Consider the following 18853-nt stretch of genomic DNA (forward strand, 5'->3'; position numbering starts at 1 on the left):
CCCAGCTGGCCTCTGATTTTTAAATGTACACAAATAAGATCAGACTCTATTGTCTGCTCTTCAATTTATTCTATTTTCCCTCTAATATATACCAGCCAATATTCCATATCAGCCTGTACATAGAGATCTTACCACATGGACTTTTACAACCACACTGTATTCCACCATATGAAAGAACCCATTGGTTATTTCCATTTCTTTACACTCTAAAGAAGAAATGATCCCATGAATATCTTGGTACATACCCCCACAGGATAAATTCCTAGTAGTGCAATCTGTTTGTGATCAAGTGTATGTACTTTTTACATTTTTTTTCCAGTACTGAAGAATGGATCCAGGGGTGCTCTACCACTGAGATACACCCCCACAGCCCTTTTTAATTTTTTGAGATGGGGTCTTCTTAAGTTGCTGAGGCTGGCCTTGAACTTGCAATCCTCCTGCCTCAGCCTTCTGAGTTGCTGGAATTACAGGCATGTACCACTGCACCCAGTGCATGCACCATTTTTATATTTTGATACTGCTACATTTTAGAAAATACACTTCCCAAGAACAGTATTGGAGAGTGTCTTAAAATAGACACACGATGATGCAGAAATGTACAAACAGCCAGCCAGTGAGACAGATGTATCCCTGGAGCCCAGTGAGAATGGCATTGCACTGTGTGTTGTCTTTAGGGCAGTGCCCAGTAGTGTCCTCCCGTCCAGGCTTATGCAGGCTGGTGGCTGAGAGTGCCCTGAGTCATAGCAGAGTGGGCCTACAGGAGCTCTGGGAGTGGAAGGCAGGTCAGAGTGGCTGGGGTCCCGCCTGAATGATTTCCTGAAGCTATTGTCTCTGTCCTGCCTGGTCTCCTTGAGGGGAGTTTATTCAGGGGCCTATGGGAGGGGGTTGGGTAAGAGGAGGGTGTGCAGTGGTCACCAAAGGCACCCAGGAATGTGTCACAGGAGGGAGAGAGAGAGGAAGGGGGGGGACCCATCTCTGGAGAGACAGGACGTCAAGAACCCCTGACTAATGAATAGCGAGTTTGCCCTTGAACCTCACTGGGCTTCGCCATTCTCAGGCACAGACAAGAGCCGAGACACGTCTGAGCCCAGCTGCATAGGGATAGCGGCGGTTCATCTCAGACACTTTGACAGCCTGGGCCTTTTCCCTGCATAGCTCAGATCTGCCTCCGGGCTCCCCTGGCAACAGCACAGCAGCATGGCTCCTGGGTCCAGGCCCTGCCTGCTGTGAGTAGGAGGAGGGAGGAAGAGGAGCACCAAGGGGAGGACAGCTGGAGAGAAGGAGTGGTTAACTCCTAGAGGGCTGAAGCCTCTGCTTTGGCAACTTCCCAGCATGCTGCCCCAGTCCTTTGGGGTGAAAATGCAGATGGTGCAGAGCTTCCATTTGCCAGAGGCCTGGTCAGAGTGTTTCAGAGTGAACAGGCTTGACAGGATGTGACAAGGGCAGAAATGGTGGAGGACATACTAGGCAAACAGGTCAAAAGCAGAGGCCCCATGGAAGGGCTGGGTCACATTCCCCAGGTCTCTTGCCAAGTCCCAGACAAGCAGGATTGCCTGGGATTCTTCCATTCTTCTACAGCCTCAGGATGGTAGCTGACTTTTCTCTTCCTGCTCAGATCTTCTCCTTCTGATGATCTTGTATGACCTGAGGCAGCTTGGCTCCATATTCCAATCTCATGACCTTGGTAAGAGTCACCATTCCTCTCTGTCTCCATTTCCATAAAAGCTGAAAAGAGGCTGTACCATCACTTTACTTCACAGGACAATCTAAAGATAAGAGAAATAGTATGTGAGAACTCTGGGGACGAAGGTGTCCTATAAATCTCATTCAGGTATTATTAGGGCTGAAACTAGGTATTTCTGCTCCCTGGGGAAGGAGGGCGGTGGGCAGGAGAGGAGCTCTTCCAGGGTCATTTCAGGACCTCCCCAGCAGAGCAGTCCTGAAGATGGAAGGCAGGAGGAGTCCAGGGCTCATGTATGTGACCTCTGAAGCCTCTGAGTTCGTTTAGGATTAGGAGATAAGGGAAAACAATCTTGTCGTTTCAAGGTACTTTCTCTGTGTTAGTTCTGTCTTGAAACTTTATGAGAAATGTGTGGTTATCTTTTTAAGAACTAAGGAAACAGAGTCTCAGAGAGGAATCACCCCAGCATCCAAGGATCCTGAGCCCACATCCACCTGACTCTATGGCCACACTTAGCTGTACTGGTGGCAGAGTCATCTGGCTGGGGATGCTGGGAACCAAAACGTAGTATTGTCCTTATAGATTACTTCACAGGGTTTGGAGCTTCTGAGTCTGAAGGCCCTGGCCCAGGGATAGTCCCAAGGATAATGCAAACACACCCTGAGGGCCACTCAGACAAACACTATTCAAGGCATGTAGAAGAGAAGGCAAAGGCATCCCAATTCAAAGGCGAGAACACACACAGCCGAGACTTATGCTTTTGGCTAAAGTCTTATTTCAAGGCAGACCACATCTTAGTCCCACAGCACTTGCCAGCAGTAAGGCGGGCTTTCATTTTTGTGGCCTCTGGGTGAAGGTGCCCCCCTGCATCCCAGGGCAGCTTGAAGGAGATAACGCAGGCTGAGTACTCTGTGAGCTAGAGAGCAAGGGTAGGTTTACTGGCAGGTAACAAAGTAGAAAACCTAGAAAGAACTCCAAATTATAAAACGCAGGGGCTCAAGGACCTCAAATATCATCTTATCCAATGTTCCTTTTCCAGGTTCAAAAAGAGAGGTAGCTTGCCCAAGATCACTCAGTAGGAAGGTGGGCCAGAATTCAAGTGTCTGACTTCCAGCCCCATGGGGCAATGTCTTTCTATGCTCTTGTTTCCTCACTTGCCCACCTTAGGTTCTCAAAGGCAGAGATTTTTCCCAATAAGGCAAAGAGAAAGGCCAAATAGAAGCAGCCACTGTTGGCAAAGTACTCATATCCAAGGTGGCCTGGGGCTGAGGTAGATGTTGCCTGAGGTCAAAAGAGTTCTTCAATGACAAAACAGGGTTCCACATCACCCCTAGCATCACATGCTAACACTCCACAGTCAGAAGAACCACCAACCTCCCCTGACCAAGGAAGAAACAGACATGGGGAAGTGAGCCAGAGTGCAGACAGGCTCCCTAATCCTGACCCACAACATTTATAAGAAGGGATGTGAGGAAAGCAAGAGCTCCAGGAAAAACTCACCCCCACAGAAATTAGTGGCAGCACCGCACCCAGCATGGAGCCTGGAGCTGGGAAGGACCTTGGCTCATTGCCCTCTGCCAGGTCAGGCAGGTGCCCCATGCCAGGAAGACCCGACCTGCTCAGAATGCAGGGGAGATCTCTACATCCCACACTCTGTGACCTGGTCAGGAATTGCCCTCCAGGGATGTCTGTATTCTTGCTGATGAACAGACACATGATGAAGCAGAAAGACAAAAGACAAATGAACTTATTTCAGCCCAGCTGTGCCCTCCTCCCTGAGCTGATAGTTTGGACCAGCTGCTATTCTGACTAGTTGGTGCCCAGGCTGTACTAGTGATTAAATATTCTGAATATAACTACTGTCCCCATCCACTAAACCACAGATATACTAAATGACCTTGAGAAATTCAACTCTTTCATATCTGCCCTGTACCTCAGAAAAAGAGTGAAGGAAAATTAACCCGATTTACTGTTACCCATGTGCCTAACACTCCTCACAGCAACTCCGTAGGTAAGAATAATTCCCATTTTTCAGATAAGGGTGTAGAGGCTCTGAGACATCTACTGCACAGTGATCCTGGGCTGGTCCCTTTCCCACAGCATATCCTCATCCCCAAAGTTTTGGTCCTGAGCTGCCATTGTCTTGCGGGGCCACGAGCCTCAGAACCATGTGAGCTTTCATTTGGCATCCTGGCCTCAATTTCCTAACTCTCTGGGTTCTCTGAGGGCAGCTCAGTCTAATATGGGAGGCATATTATACAGTTCTAGAATAAATTTCCATCCCCTGAACACCTTGAGAGCACTTTCCTGGCTGACCTGGGGAACGAATACCTGCAATGTACAAATGACTTCTAACTGGGATTGGCAGCCAGTGGACGTGAGCACTAGGGTAAGGTTGGGGGCAGCTACCAAACAATAAAACCTCAGCCATGCAGAAAGAGCTGGATAGCCTTAATCTTGGGAACTTTCCTCCTGGGGAATAAAGAGCAAGGTGATGCCCAACTGCATGCGGGGCCTGAGCCCCAGTCCTCCACCAGGCACCACCCATGCTGGGTACAGCCCAGCTGGGGCTGCTGCTTCTGGAGGGGGAGCTGCACTTGGAATGTGATTCCCCGGCTTTGCGTGACGCTCAGTGACGCTCTGTTAGCAGAGTGCGACTCCTAAGATCCCCTGTTACCTCCTAAAGCCTCTGCCAGCCCGCCCCCCAGCACCACACTGATCACCAGATTAAGGAGCTCAGAGCTACAGCTGAGGCAGCTAAGACCTTGGGGGGAAGAGCGAGGTGGGGCAGGGAGGGCAGGAGACAGATCCCCTAAGGCCCTGCCTCTTCTCCCCACCCCTATTGTGGTCACTTCTCCCAATAATCTAACCTCTTTGCTCTTCATTGAGTTTTGGACTTCACTGTCAGACACCCAACCTGAGTGAGTAGCAACCCAGGGACAGAGGTGACAGGGCAAAGAAAGAGGCCCCCAGAAACCAATGAAAGGTAGAAGGATGGAGAAAGACGGAGAAGGGGAGAGATGGCCAGGTGAGGAGTGAATGCACTGGTTGTGGACAACTGGATGGAGCAGTGCAATGAGGGGAGGAGGATACCTGGAGAAGGCAAGGCCTGGGGCCTCTCCTGCTGGCCCAGTGGCCACCTACACTTAATCTCAGAACTCCCCATGGGTTCTTCTAGCCAGTTGCTGGCTCTAGAGCAAAGTACATCCTACCACATCTGAGAAGATAGGAAAGGGAAGACCAGAGATGGGGGAGGTTGGCAAAGGGGCAGGAGAGAAAATCTGGCTTTTGAAGCTTTTCTCTAAGATCCCAACATTTCCAGAACCAAAGGCACTTCAACTTATTTAAAGCACATCCATAGTAGCCAGGAAGGGTGACACACACCTGTAATCCCAGCTATGTGGGAGGTTGAGGCAGGAGGATCACAAGTTTGAAGCCAGTCCGAGAAACATAGTAAGACTCTGTCTCAAAACAAAATTTAAAATGCAAGGGGTATGTATCTCAGTAGTAGAGTGTTTACCTCATGTGTGCAAGCCTCTGGGTTCCATCCCCAGTACTGCAAAATAAATAAATAACACACACACACACACACACACACACACACACTAAATGAATTTCCCTTCTGTCTGTATGGAGTTATGCTGGGGACAAAGTTCAGTTGTAATGCTCCTGGGTTCAATCCCCAGTAACAACAATAACAAGAACAACAACAACCACAAAAGGACTGGAAGTTTTGGTATACAACTTTTTGGACTGTGTTATCCCAGACTTGGGCTTCCAATTAACCCAGAGTCTGTGTGTGACAAGAGGGCAAGGCCAGCAGAGTTTAGTGGCAGGGAAAGACCAGCAAAGAGCTCAGGAATCAGATGCCTGGCCAATGAATCCTAAGGCCTTGCACCTGCACAAGAAGAACAGTGTTCCATTCCTGCCTCTCCCTGGCTTACTGTAAGGGGCTGTAGAGATAGAGACTCTGAATGCATTACCCAGGAAGTTGTCTGGGAGGTCTGGCCCAGCTCAGCTTTGGCAGGCATCCCTGTCCCCCATCCCAGGGCCTGCAGGGGGCGACTGGGACACACCTAGGGTCCTGACCAGCAGCTGCTCTCCCTTCATCTTTTCTTGTGTGACCATTGCCTTCAGCTCCCTTCAGCTGGGCAAAAGATTGCTTCTTACCACTCCAGCTACGGGCAGGGCAAGAAGGGCTCATGCTGCAGAGGAGGGTTTGAGAACCTGGGAAAACAAGGCTCATCTGCTCCTGATCCTCCATCCAATCTGAAAACACAGGCCCACACTCGAGGGATGAAATCCTTCCTGATATCCCACCATCACCTCTAGCCTGAATTCACTGTCCCATTCCTATCATCATGTAAATCAGAGAGTGCTAAATCAAACACAGGTTTGAAACAATCAGCACCATCACAGACTTTCTGGGATCAAGAGATTCCTGAAGTTCAACTCAATCATCTCACCAATAGCAAAATTGAGATTCAGAGGCTGGGGGACATGGCCTGCCTGAGGTCACCCAGTGGTAAGGCTGTGCCCTGGTACCAGACCCCTTTCCTTTCAGGCCAAACCTCTCCAAAAACCTAAAAGCAGGCTTCCCCCTTCATACCCCAAACAAGATCCTGGCCCACCACGGGTGGCATGGGTCTGGGGACATGGGAGGTCGTAATGCGATAAGCAGACTGGCCATCTGGCTCGGGTACAGAGGAGAGCCCAGACTGGCCGCTTCTGCTGTCCTGTCCCGAGGGGCCCTGTGTCGCGAGAGACAGACCGCCAGATGGATAGGCACTGGCCAGGGTCTGGGTGGAAGCCAGTGAGTTCCCTGTAGTCAGATCTGACCAACTTTCAGATGTGCAAGAGTAGGAGAGGAGGGGGTTCAGGGAATAAAGTCAGCCCCCACCCCAAAGGCAGAAAAACAGAGCAACAAGATGGGGAAGCTGAGATTCCCCCAACCAAGCTCAGAGTCTGGCTCCCCAGGTAGGCCCAGCTTTGCTCAGCTCCACAGCCCTCAGCCTGCTGGCCAGCTACAAACAGGGCCCCCTCCTCGGGAAAGGCAAACACATCTCCCCTGGCACCTTCTCAGACATGCATGCAAAACTAATTAACATGGGGAGACATGTGAGCAGCCGGCCAGCTCCACACCCTCGAGTCCACGCAAACAAGGCAAGCCCTTGTCCGGGGGACCTGCACAAAGCTTTGTTGCTAATTTAGGCATCTGTCTCTGTCTGGTCTGGTCCTCCTGCCTGTGCTGGGGTTTTTCCCAGCCCCTTGGACAATGCTGGGAACAGGCCCGCAGATCCCTTATTCAAATCACACCCAGGACAATGAGCTCATTGTGCAGACCACAGAAAGGGGGATGCTGGGGGGTTGGATTGTGTAAGGGGCATCAGGGAGTGGAGAAGGGTGGGGGGGTAAAGAAAATGGGAACCCAGGAAAGTGTTTACTAACACAGCTTCTGCAGCTGCCTTGGGCCCCTTTCCCCTCCCCTGCCTGATTGGGAGCTGGGGAGAAGTCCTGGGACTCAGAGTGGGGGGCCCAGAGTCCACAAGGGGCCTCATATCTATTGGCCAGTTGATACAAACTCTGGCTCAAATCTTCGACCTGTTGGCCTCTATCTTCAATAGTCCACAGCTACCTCTGCATGTCCAAGGGCTGGAATGGTTTTTACAGAATGCTTTGGGTATTCTTTTTTTCTTATTTCAGGCTTAACAGAATAAAGTGCAGACCCAACTGCAGAGGAGGAGACAGGGTTGGGGGAGAGGTGTTGGCGGCTGTGCAGAGTGGGACCTGCTGTCTCAGCCATTGTCTTCGGGCAACGTTTCATTTTCTCCTCCTTCCCAGCTAATAAATTAGGAAGGAGACGTGAGCTGCAAAGGGACAGGCTCCCCATGGACGAATGGCAGGCAGGAAGGCAAGTCTGTGAGCTCACGGCAGATGGGGCTCACCCAGTCAGACGGCTGTGCATACCACACCTGGCCACTCAAATACACTCAAATACAGCCCCACATAATGAGAAGCATGGCAAAACCCCCACACATATACATACACACCCATTTCATGATGCCCCCAAGGCGGGGAGGGTTGGGGCATTGAAATGTCTTGCCTCTTACCAACACCACTCTCTAGCTCCTTGTTTTACTGTATGCCTGAACAGGCTGCCATAAATAGACACTCTTAGCCTGACACTGACAAGCAGACACAAAACATACACCACACACACACACACACACACACACACACACACACACACAGAGGCAGTCCCAGACATACACACTGATGGTGGTATAATGAATGTGGGATCTCAAGTACAATCAGTGTAAAGCTCACACTGCTAGCTGCCCCACACTGGGGTGGCTAAAAGGTTATGGTGTGGTTGTTGCCAACACTCCAGCAACCTCCTTCCCTTATAGCACCGCACCACAGCACACCACACCATCACTAGGACAGCTGCTGGTGTAGGAAGTGAAGTAATATGCCATGCAGGAAGAATGCCAGATGGAAGAAAATGCCTCCCAAGACCAAAAAAGTTTGGAACTGGTTTCAGTCCTCAGTCAGGGTTGGTTGAGTGAACCAGATTTTTTTTTTTAATAGTGAAAGAAAGGGTACTCAAACATCATTTTAATTATCCTGTATCACAAGATGACATATCATGAAGTTTGGGCAAAGTGGATTCTTGCAGTATAACCAATATGTTGCAGTGATTTCTTCGTGCTGTTAAAATAATTCAGAGGATGAAGAAAAAGAAAAATGGTTAAAATCTCGGAGACCCCTTAAAACAGACACCTTCCCAGAGTAATGGAAACGTACTAGACTGAAACATGAAACAATCAATATTCAAATGTTTTTAAACAACAGAAAAGAAATTTCATATGTATCAACCTAATAGGCAACTGGTTCCAAGAAGCAGGGTAATTGCCCTTTTTATTTTTAAAATTTATTTTGTTATTATTATTTTGAGATAGGGTCTTGCTATATTACCCAGGCTGGCCTCAAACTCCTGCGCTCAAGTGATTCTCCTAACTCAGCCTCCAGAATAGCTTGGACTAAAGGCCTGTCACCAAGCCCAGTTGTCATTTTATAATGTCCTCCCTAAACTGAGTTATTTTCTTCCCGAAGAAGAAAAAAAATAACAGCAATATAAGACCCAAATCTGGCTTGGACTATCTATCCATCCACAGCCACAATGACACATTGCACAGAGAGATCAGAAATGCTACTGGAAAGAACTGTGAACACACACATGTGGTCCATGTCAAGATGAGACTCACCTTTGGATCTTGCCATAGAGTTCCTGCTTCTCTTTTCTCTGACTTCTGACCATGGAGCATGTCCTGGAAAAGAAAGAAGGTACATGAGAGGGAGAAAAGAATGGGAAAAAGGACAATTGTGCACTGGCTCCTCCAGCACAGGAATCTATGCACCACTGCCTCGTGATTGAAGCACATGCTGTCAACTGGTTACCATAGTTAAATCCAAAGTCAGTCTCTATGCATGTGTCATTCATTCAGTGAACCACCTGCAGGTCTGAGCAAGGGAAGCAAAGGGAGCTAAGCTATTTTGTGTAGGGAAGGTCAAATTGCAGCCTGCATTTGGACACTCATTTGTCCCACTGCTCACTGTCACAGAACTCAGAATACATAATGTCTTTCTGGGAAGTCGCCCTCACCAGGGTCTCTGGGGTTTCCTACTGAAGGAAAGGTGAAAGGTTTCAGAAACAGTCCACACTACCATGTCTCCCTACCTGCTTCTCACCCGCTCATAGTCTGTTCCAGGTATGCTCATCTTGCCCAGGGACAGAAGCTGATCAATCCATAATGAACTTGAGGTTTCCCTCAGATTCTCTTTTTGGTCAAGAATCTGGGGTTCCTTTCAAAGATATGGAACAACTTTCCACGTAGCCAGAAGTGATACCTTAACCAATGCTATGCAATAATGTACAAGTTTTATCTTACTAACATATACATATCAACCTCAACAATGAAAGCACCAAAGCAGTAGTAGTTGTAGTAGTAGTGTAGTACTAGTAGTAGCAGTAGTAGTCATAGTAATGATAACAAACCCATTTACCTTCCTGCTCCTGGAAGGCAAGTGAGAAAATGGCAGAGCCCCTTGGGGCTTTAGGCTGGTGGATTCATTTGCAGGACTGGGACCCAACCCACAGACTACATGGAAAACTCTTCAAAGCTCCAGCTGTGTAGACAGAAGGCAGTTGGGTCCCTATTACTGCCAACTTATTTGCAGGCCTGCTTACAAACAACTACAGAGTTCGGCCTGAGTAGAACTGGGATAGAATTCTAGTATTGATGTTCCAAATAGCATTGATTTCTTCTAAAGAGAAGAAATCTTCAGTACGTGAATTCGTCCAAAGATGATTTATTATCTGATTGTATTCAAGATATTTCCTACCAGCCTCACATATAAAGCTCAGTAAGTTACTCATATTCTGATTCTTAAGATCAAAGTTGGACAGGGATGTAGCTCAATGGTAGGGTCTTGCCTAATATGTGTGAGACTCTGGGTTCAACCCCCAGCAAAAAAAAAAGAGGTTTTTAAATGAAGAAAGGAAAACTATACAGAATTGGCAGGATCTAGAGAATTAAAGTTTTAGCTGAAATTAAGTGACAGCATAAGGTCACGATGAAGAGCATGAAATGGCCTCTGACCCTGTTTTACCAGGCTCTTGGGACATGGAGAGGTGCAGGGAAAGAAGAAGTCATAAACTGATGGTAACTATCACACCCGCAGTGCCTGCTAATCCAGCACTCCCTTCCCTCAGTCTGGCTTTCCTGTTCTGGATGAATATATGAAATTCTATATTTCACAAGCTAAAGTGCTGGACCAGGGACTGTGGTTTCTGCTTCTGTGTCCCCAAGGCTTTGCTTGACACATAATGCACAGTCAATAAATGTTGAATGAATAAATGAGTGTGGTAGAAAAAATACAATGTGGCATGGGAAGATTTCCAATTCTTAAGCTCCATGGTTTCCTTGAAACTGGGAAATGGCTCAGTGGCTCAGTCTGGATCTGTTGTCCAGGTCAAGTGCCATGAGGTGACAGGTCCAGGGTGGGTGTACCTATTCAGTTCCAGCTAGCCTGGGTGGTATAGGGCCTGGCATCCCCCATGCCCTCCCTGTCATCCTCAGTCTTCACCATCTGATCTGACCTTCCGTACCTAAATCTCGGGGCCAGCAGATCTCCTCCCTAATTCTCTACCCTGACATCTGAACCTCTGGTCAGAGAGTTTTCATCCCCAGTGGAGATTCTCTGTCCTGTTCTCTTGAGAGCATGGAAGACCTGATTAGATATAGGGAGTCAAACTGATGCTTCCACCTTAAAACTTCCAGGGCCTAAGTCAAAACAATCTACCCCTGACTCTATGCATTCCAAGGCTGTTTACCACTAGTTTCTCTGCTCCTAGAGGGCAGGGAGCAGGTCAAGGCTTCTACCTGCAGCAGAGTTTACTGATGGTCAGTAAACATCATGACTTATTGTCAATTAACAGAGAGCTAAGCTGAGTCCCTTGCCCACTAACTTCCAGGGCCTTCACTATATGACACACCAGTGAGAAAGGGGATACAAGTTGGTAGTTCTTTCATTTTAGGGGGAGGGGGCAGTTCTGGGACTAAACTGAGGGTCTCGCCTATTCTAGACAAGTGTTCTGCCACTGAGCCAGATTCCCAGCCCAACCTGATATTTCTTGAGAGCTACAAGGTAAGTATTACTATCCATAATTTTGCTCAAACTGGCTTAGAAAGGAGAGGTAGTGTGCCCATGGAGTCTCAGCTAGGTCAGAGAGACCCCAGAGCCTGTTGCCCTTTGAAACACACTACTTCTGCCTCACAACACTGAGATCTCTGAGTCTGTGATCCAACAGTAGAAAAGAGTGAACTAAAATGGAATACAGGAAGATATAAGTTCAAAGGGCAAGGGTGGCTATAAACTTCAAATTCCCTGTCTTTACTCTCCCTCTCCCCAGCACTTGTCAAGGAAATGATGTACCTTCAGAGGCACTGACCACCTCTCCTGGCTTAGGGAGATAGCAGATAATGTGCTGCCAAACTGGGCAAATGAAAGGAGGCCTGACATTATCTGCTGAAGCACAAGACAAAATGGGACAGGGACCACTTTTCCTCTTCCAGAGGACAGTAGGTACTACCTCAGTGGGGAGAATATTACAGAAAATAAAAGGCCAAGCTCCCCCTCAGCAGCCATACTCCCTTGGTATTATAGGCAGGCCAGCAGACTTGGGCCACTCGATTTTAGAGTAAAGTGCAACGAGGCTAGGATGTACACTGACAATAAGGAGGCAAGTCAGGACTAGGCGGGATGCTTTCTACCCCTCCGATACCTTGCCAAAGCTCCCTGCAACCCAGGACTGAGCTTTTCCATCTAGATTCTCTAGATATATTGCAAGTCTGAAACAAGAGATATTGTAGAGGTACTCTCTAGCAACCCAGGGAACTCATGCTAATTCCCAAAGCCCATTCCCTGGGAGATAAGGACCCACTGGGCACGGAAATGCCCTCCTATCTAAGAACTCAAGCTTCTGAGACACACTCCATGCAACCACCCAAGTGGCATTGGCTTAGAAAAGTACAGAACCTAGACTATGTTTACTACTCTTTCTTCTCACCAAGAGCCAAGCCTCAAAGAAGGCATGTATGCAAAGTGTTAGCACTGAGCACAGGTGCTCAGGAAAGAGACCCTATGACCATCATCATGACTCATCATGATCTCCTGGCTGCCCATTCCTCACCTCTTGTAAGGAGCCTGCTTTTTAAAGACTCTGGATTCCTGGAACTAAAAGACCCTTAACCCAGGGTTTCCCAGGCAGGAAACTGGAGCTTCTGAGAGAGGCAGGAGGTTGGAAGTAAGACTGGCCCCACAGCCTGGGGTGCTTTGAGATCAGAAAGCTGAGCGAAGCTCCTCTGCCCTCTGACAGCAGGATGAGCCCAATGTCTCCCCAGAAAATCTCTCTGAAAACCTAAGGCCTGGCATGGAGCCAGGGCAGGAGGCCTCTCCAAGAAGACTCTGGCTCTAAGCCAAGGTGCATCCCAGAAGCTCGAGTTCACACTGCACAGCAGAAGCTGAAGGGAGGAGGGACAGCCAGGAGAGGGGCAGTCAGGAGTCCTCCAGCCAAAGGAAACCTGCTGAAAGGGGATTTGGCATGAACCTGGATACACTGTCACCTTCCTTGGGGTTCATGCACATCTGAGAGTCTATAAAATTGCTACTGGGTTTGTGGGGGAGCCATCTTGTCATTGATCTTTTTGCCCATTCAAACCTGATTGGTGCATGGCTAAGGCTTCATCCAAAGGCTTTTCTGGGGGTGACCCATTGGCTCTTTTACCTCTACCCTAAATGCTAAAAAAAACATTGTTGCCTGCAGATTCAGGCCACAACTTCTGCCTCCCAGATCTAGGGGGTAATCCCCAATTAAAAAGCTGTCCTAGGCACTCCAAAAAGACCCTTCAGGCCTGAGGCTTTCTACCTGCCTCCACACTGACTTTTCCATGGCCCTTTGTGCATAGATCTCTCTGTGGCTAGAGGTATACAATTTCAATTAGAACTCTCATTAAATCATAAGAAGAGGGCTGGGATATAGCTCAGTGATGGAACACTTGCCCAACATGTGTGAGGCCCTAGGTATGATCCCCAGCATATGAGAGAGAGAGAGAGAGAGAGAGACAGAGAGAGAGAGAGAGAGAGAAAGAAGAAGAAGAAGAAGAAGAAGAAGAAGAAGAAGAAGAAGAAGAAGAAGAAGAAGAAGAAGAAAGAGGAGGAGGAGGAGGAGGAGGAGGAGGAGGAGGAGAAGGAGGAGGAGGAGGAATAATGAAGGGAAAATGAAGAAGAAATATGTATTCCCCCACCTCATTTGTAAATTGAACCCAGGGGTGCACTATCCACAGACCTTGCTAAGAGATAGGGTCTTGCTAAGTTGCCCAGGCTGATCTCAAACTTGTGATCCTCCTGCCTCAGCTTCCCTAGTAGCTAGAATTATAACCATGTACTACTGCGCCCAGCTGAAACAGGTAATTTTAATAATATATCTTACCTAACCCAATATTATCATTTTGACAAGTTACATGACTGCATTTCATGAGCTCAACAGCACACATGTGATGGGCAACATAATGGACAGCACTGCTCTCAACTCCAGCAACCTCTCCCATTTTCAGATGAGGCAATGGCCCAAGTAGCTATGGAAAGGGAACCAGGATAGAAAGGGAAGCCCTAGACTCCACCTGTCACTGGATCCATTAGCCTTTCTTTTCAGACTCCAAATGCATAGCCATTGCCTATGACAGATGATTTTATGATCAATCAAATTCAGGGATACTGCAACATAGACCTATTTGAAACAGACAACCCAAAAGCCTGTAATCCCAGAGGCTTAGGAAACTGATGCAGGAGCAGCATGAGTTCAAAGAGCCTCAGCAACTTAGTAAGGCCCTAAGCAACTCAATGAGACCCTAAGCAACTCAGCAAGACCCTGTCTAAATAAAATATAAAAAAGAGCTGGGGGTAAGTTCAGTGGTTGCGTGACCCTGGGTTCAATCCCTGGTACAAAAAAAAAAAAAAAAAAAAAAGACAACCCAGCGGGGAAGAGTAGAAGTGGATATACTTGTCATTACAAGGTTGAGGGGCAAAGACAGAAGGGATACTCTGGGAGAACTCTGCATTGGACCCAAGTCTTATTGAGGACCCTCTGTGCCATCTCTGCTCAGGCCACCTGGCTTCCATGGCCTGTAAATACCCATGTTCCAGTACTGGGGTCTGGTGGATTTTCCACGTCTCCCTGGAGGAACTACCCACAAAAGCTCCTCTCTGCTTTAGAAGGCAAGAACAAGTCATGCATTTACCCAGTGTCTCTAGTCTTCTTACTCTGAGTCGCCATGCCAACACACAGTCATAATTACCGAGGAACACGTCAATAGTGGCAGCATTGACAAAGACACTATATCAGGGCCTGTGAGCTAAGCAAGGTCAGGCTCCTTGCAGCCCCCCAGCTTCCTGCCCACTTCCTTTATTCCACTCTGATCCATCTCTTTCCGTTCATTCTTTTTTTCCCACCCAGATGGTCTCTGATTATATTTTCTCTGCAGAAAAAAGGACTACAGCTCAGCATATAAAACACTTTTATAGCAATCAGGAGACAGGTTCTCTTTGAGTTCTGATTTTAACTTGTGGGAAAAGTCACTTTAACATCCAGGCCTCAGTTTTTTTGCTGTGAATGGGGAGAATTATCTGGACATTGACTAGTCAGCAAGTGGAAGCTGATAATAAACCTTCTAAATTCAGGGGCTGATAAGTGTCATTTAGTTATTTCTGAGAGTATGATCAGCACCAGAGGTATAAGGAAACAAAAGAAGGTCCAGATCAGAGAGGGAGTTGGTTCTAAAACCCCAGGGACAGTAGCGCTTGTATCTCCCCCCAGAAAGGGTAAAAATCCCAGAAAAGCAGCCAGGAAGAGCTGAATGGTGGATTCTATCAGATTATGAAAAGACGAATGGGATGGATGAAAACTATCAGGCTGACAAGCATCCTGAGGCCCCCAGTGAGAAACAGGACATGCACCCATTTAAAAAGAGAGGTCTGAAAAAAAAAGGCAGACGGCCATCACCAGAGCCCTACACAAGAGCGCCCCAATTTCACAACACCCAGTGCACCAACATCTGAACTTACAAAGGAGATAAATTGGAGGCTGATGATTAGCATCACAAAATGATTATTCCCTTTGTAAAAGGCTTCACTGCAGGACTGCTTTAAATAGTGCATTTAAACCATGATCTGATTTGCTAAATTCGATTTATACACATCTACTGACTAAGCTGGCGTGCGGCTGTATTTACATGTCTTCCCTTGGCACAGAGGAGGGGAGAAGCCAGCCATTATTTGGGGCCTTTAATCCTTGTAGACAGTAACTAATCTGGGGAGCTGAACCCTGTTTTTCTTCCACAGCTGGAGCTTTAGCTCTAAACTGGCCACAGTTTTCCACCACCCTACTTTTCCTGTGCAGATGCTGTTCAAAGGTGACTCAGGATTTGGCCAGTATCTGGTGTAGCCTTTATAGCAACTGGGGTGCCCCACCAAGAAGCATACCCTCCCCACTCCCAGAAGTGGCATCTTTCTTGTGCAGATATTCAAAGAATTTGGTCTGTAGCAGAGCCATTAAATTTATTTAGCACCTACAATAATCAGGGGTTCAAAGGCTACCTTTTTGGAGAATTCACTAATAGAAGCCACATTCTATGATTTGTATTTAAGCCATGGAAATCAAGCCTGGACAGGTACAGAAAGAGGCTGGCTCTCCACCCAAGCAGGACAAAAGAATGGGCTCTTATGGCAACTGTACTAATGCAATGGGAAATCATCTTTGGTTCACCTAAAGGATTTGTAGTTCTCACAATCCCCTGAAACAAATGACCCTTTCCTGTGAGGTCCAATAACGTGACAGAACAGTCAGGAGTCAGAACCATAGCCCAAAGGGGAAATATACTATCTAGCTTGCGCCATTTGCTATAGAGAGAGAAAGAAAGAGACAGACAACACACACACAGAGACATCTAGGGAACTGATAGGCTCAGAAATCCAAAATTCAAAAATACAAAGCCCCCCAGAAAACTGAAGTCAGGGTCTCCAGCTCTACTTTCACCCTCATCTCAGTACAAGAGGTTCAGCCTCAGTCACTTATCAAATATTTACAAATATCCACAACAAGAATCCCAGACTAGCATTAGGAATTGGGGACAAAGAAAAGAACAAGGCAGACTCCAGGTCTAAAGAATTTTTAGTAGGGATGAGAGGGATCACCATGCCATGATTAAATGATCTCCCTGTTGGGAAGGCCACTAAAGTCTGGTCACAAGAAAATGGGGACTGGACTGGGAGATAGGACCTCTGATCCCAGTTCTTACGCTAGCTAATTCATGACCTTAGGGAAAGTCATTCGACCTCTCTGAGTCTGGTTCCCCATCTGTGACATATGCAGGTGACCAACATAATTGTGGAGCTTTTAATTTTATATAAATATTATGCAGGAAAAATGTTCACTTCTGTAAATTCTTGATGAGCTTCTTTTTCTGAGAGTACAAACCATCATGTTTTCTTTGTCTTGGCTGCCAGGAAGCTCAGAACAAACACAATATTCAATCACTAAGTTTACTTTAAGTCAGGACTTCAGGCTGGGATGGTGACAGGAGAGCCCTCATATGTGAGGGATTCAGGAGAGGCTTGATGCTTGTTTGAGAGATGACATCGTGAAGGTGATAAACCCTTCATTTTTGTGTATGCACGCATGTGCAGAAGCTGAGGTTAAGCACCAAAGCCTCAGGAGGACAGGACTTAATAAAGACAAACTAATCTTGAAGTTTCTTGGTCAGTCTGCACATAAATGCACATATGTGGTACTTGCTATAGGGAATCCACGGGTTAAGTGAGGTGGCTCAAAAGACAGTTATTTTGTGCTGAGGTTGTAGCTCGGTGGTAGAACGCTTGCCTAGCCCATGTGGACCACTGGGTTCAATCCTCAGCACCACATAAAAAGTAATAAAAATATTGTGCCCACGTACAACTAAAAACAATTAAAAAAAAAAAAAAAAGACAGTTATTGTACTTAAATTATTCACCCAGGTGGAATACAGGCACAGGAGGCAGAATAGTCAAACTGACTTTGGGTTGAGGTCTGGAGGGGGCCAGATGCTGCACCATGGCAGTAGCCCCACATCTTCATTGGTATCTCACCCTCAGCCCACTCAGGACGGTGAAAATGAGACTTCCGGCGGGTCCCCAGCACCAACTACACCCTTACAAGCCTTCTGCCCTCCTTGTCTCAGGACCACACCACCAGGAGCGCGGCGGGCTGCCACTGCCTGGTCGCCACTTCCGACCTCACAGTTTCAAGAAAATGCGGACGTTGTCATTACACCTATTAATCCCTCGGAAAAAATGCCCGAATCGCTCGCAGCTTCAGACTCCATCCAAAACACAGACCTCGTTCGGTAGACGAGCCCCTCTGCCATGGCGCACTGCTCTGGGCCCGGGCCGCTGGGAGGGCTGTTCCCGGCCGGTGCTTTGTGGCCGGGTAAGGCGGACTGGTGCCCTTCCCCTCTTTCCCAAGCAGTCGTGACGAGCACTGCAGTCACGGCGATACAAATACGGGACAGAGAGGCGGCGACGGCGAGTTCGGGAGGGAGGTGGGAGAGAGGACGGCGGCCGTTCATTCTCGAGGCCTCCGGGTTAATTAACATCGGGAGGCCCTGCCCGGCGAGTAGCGTCAAGGGCCCTGCCCGGCCAGGCGCTCGAGCCCTGGGCCGCCTCCGAGGGCCGCGGTGGGGCGACGAGAGGAGGGTTCTGCGGGCCCGGCGGCGCTGCGACCCACCTTGTGCCCACGCAGCCATCTTGCGGCCGCTCATCGCTCTCAAAATGGCCTCCCGGGCCCGCCGCGCACCGGGCGAACTGTACCGCACCGCGAGGGACTCGGTCGAAGGCCCGCCAGCTCCGGGCGTCGATTTTGCGGTCCGCCTTCTGCGGTCCAGGGCAGGCAGGGCGCTGCGGCCTAGCCAGACCCACATCGCCCACATAGCTGTGGGTGCTTCTGGTTCCAAAGGCCGCAGTCCCAAGAAGTGCCCTAATGTGACCAAGGAGTGAATGCTAAGAATGGATTCTTTGCTTAGGCTCTCGCCACAGCGCGTGCGGCTTCCGGCTCGATGCATGACACTCTCTTTTCCGCAGCCCCAGGCGTGCAAAGCACTAAGTCCCGGCTACGAGTCACTCTGAGGCCAGCCCGACCCCGAGCGGCAGGGCGCAGGCAACCGCGCCTTTCCCAGCGGATGCTCTGGCTACCGCGCGCCTCATTGAAGCGCCCGCTCTACTGCGACGGGGAGAGCCGGAGTGTCAGAGAAGCCGCCTCGGAGGCCAGAAACATCAGATCGCGCTTTGTGCATACTGTGTGCTATGCGCTGTGTTCATAAGCCAGCAGTGTGTTATTAAAGCCATTTCACAGGTTGGGTTAGGGGAAGACAGTGGCTCTGGGCCTATGGAGGAGGAGGGTCGCCTTTGGGTGATCCAGATAAAAACAGCCGCCCTGCCAACATGATCCTGGAATCTCCCAACTCTCAGGCCGGCTGTTCTAGACACTGCAAGGCAGAACGGCAGCGCAGGCAACCAGCT

General features: G+C 48.5%; 1 protein-coding gene across 1 annotated transcript in view; it reads right to left on the minus strand.

Annotated features, from left to right (window-relative positions):
• Positions 1–416: 416 nt before the first annotated feature.
• Positions 417–18853, minus strand: part of LOC124976330 (uncharacterized) — a 37517-nt gene continuing 19080 nt past the window's right edge. The window contains exons 5-6 of the mRNA XM_047539265.1: positions 8950–9012; positions 417–1766 (exon numbers count right to left, since the gene is read on the minus strand). Of these exons, the coding sequence (XP_047395221.1) occupies positions 1755–1766; positions 8950–9012 (75 nt within the window). The 3' untranslated portion in view covers positions 417–1754. The remainder of the gene's footprint in view (positions 1767–8949; positions 9013–18853) is intronic.

The sequence above is a fragment of the Sciurus carolinensis genome, chromosome 2 (genome assembly GCF_902686445.1).
Source record: "Sciurus carolinensis chromosome 2, mSciCar1.2, whole genome shotgun sequence".
NCBI classification, from domain to species: Eukaryota; Metazoa; Chordata; class Mammalia; order Rodentia; family Sciuridae; genus Sciurus; species Sciurus carolinensis.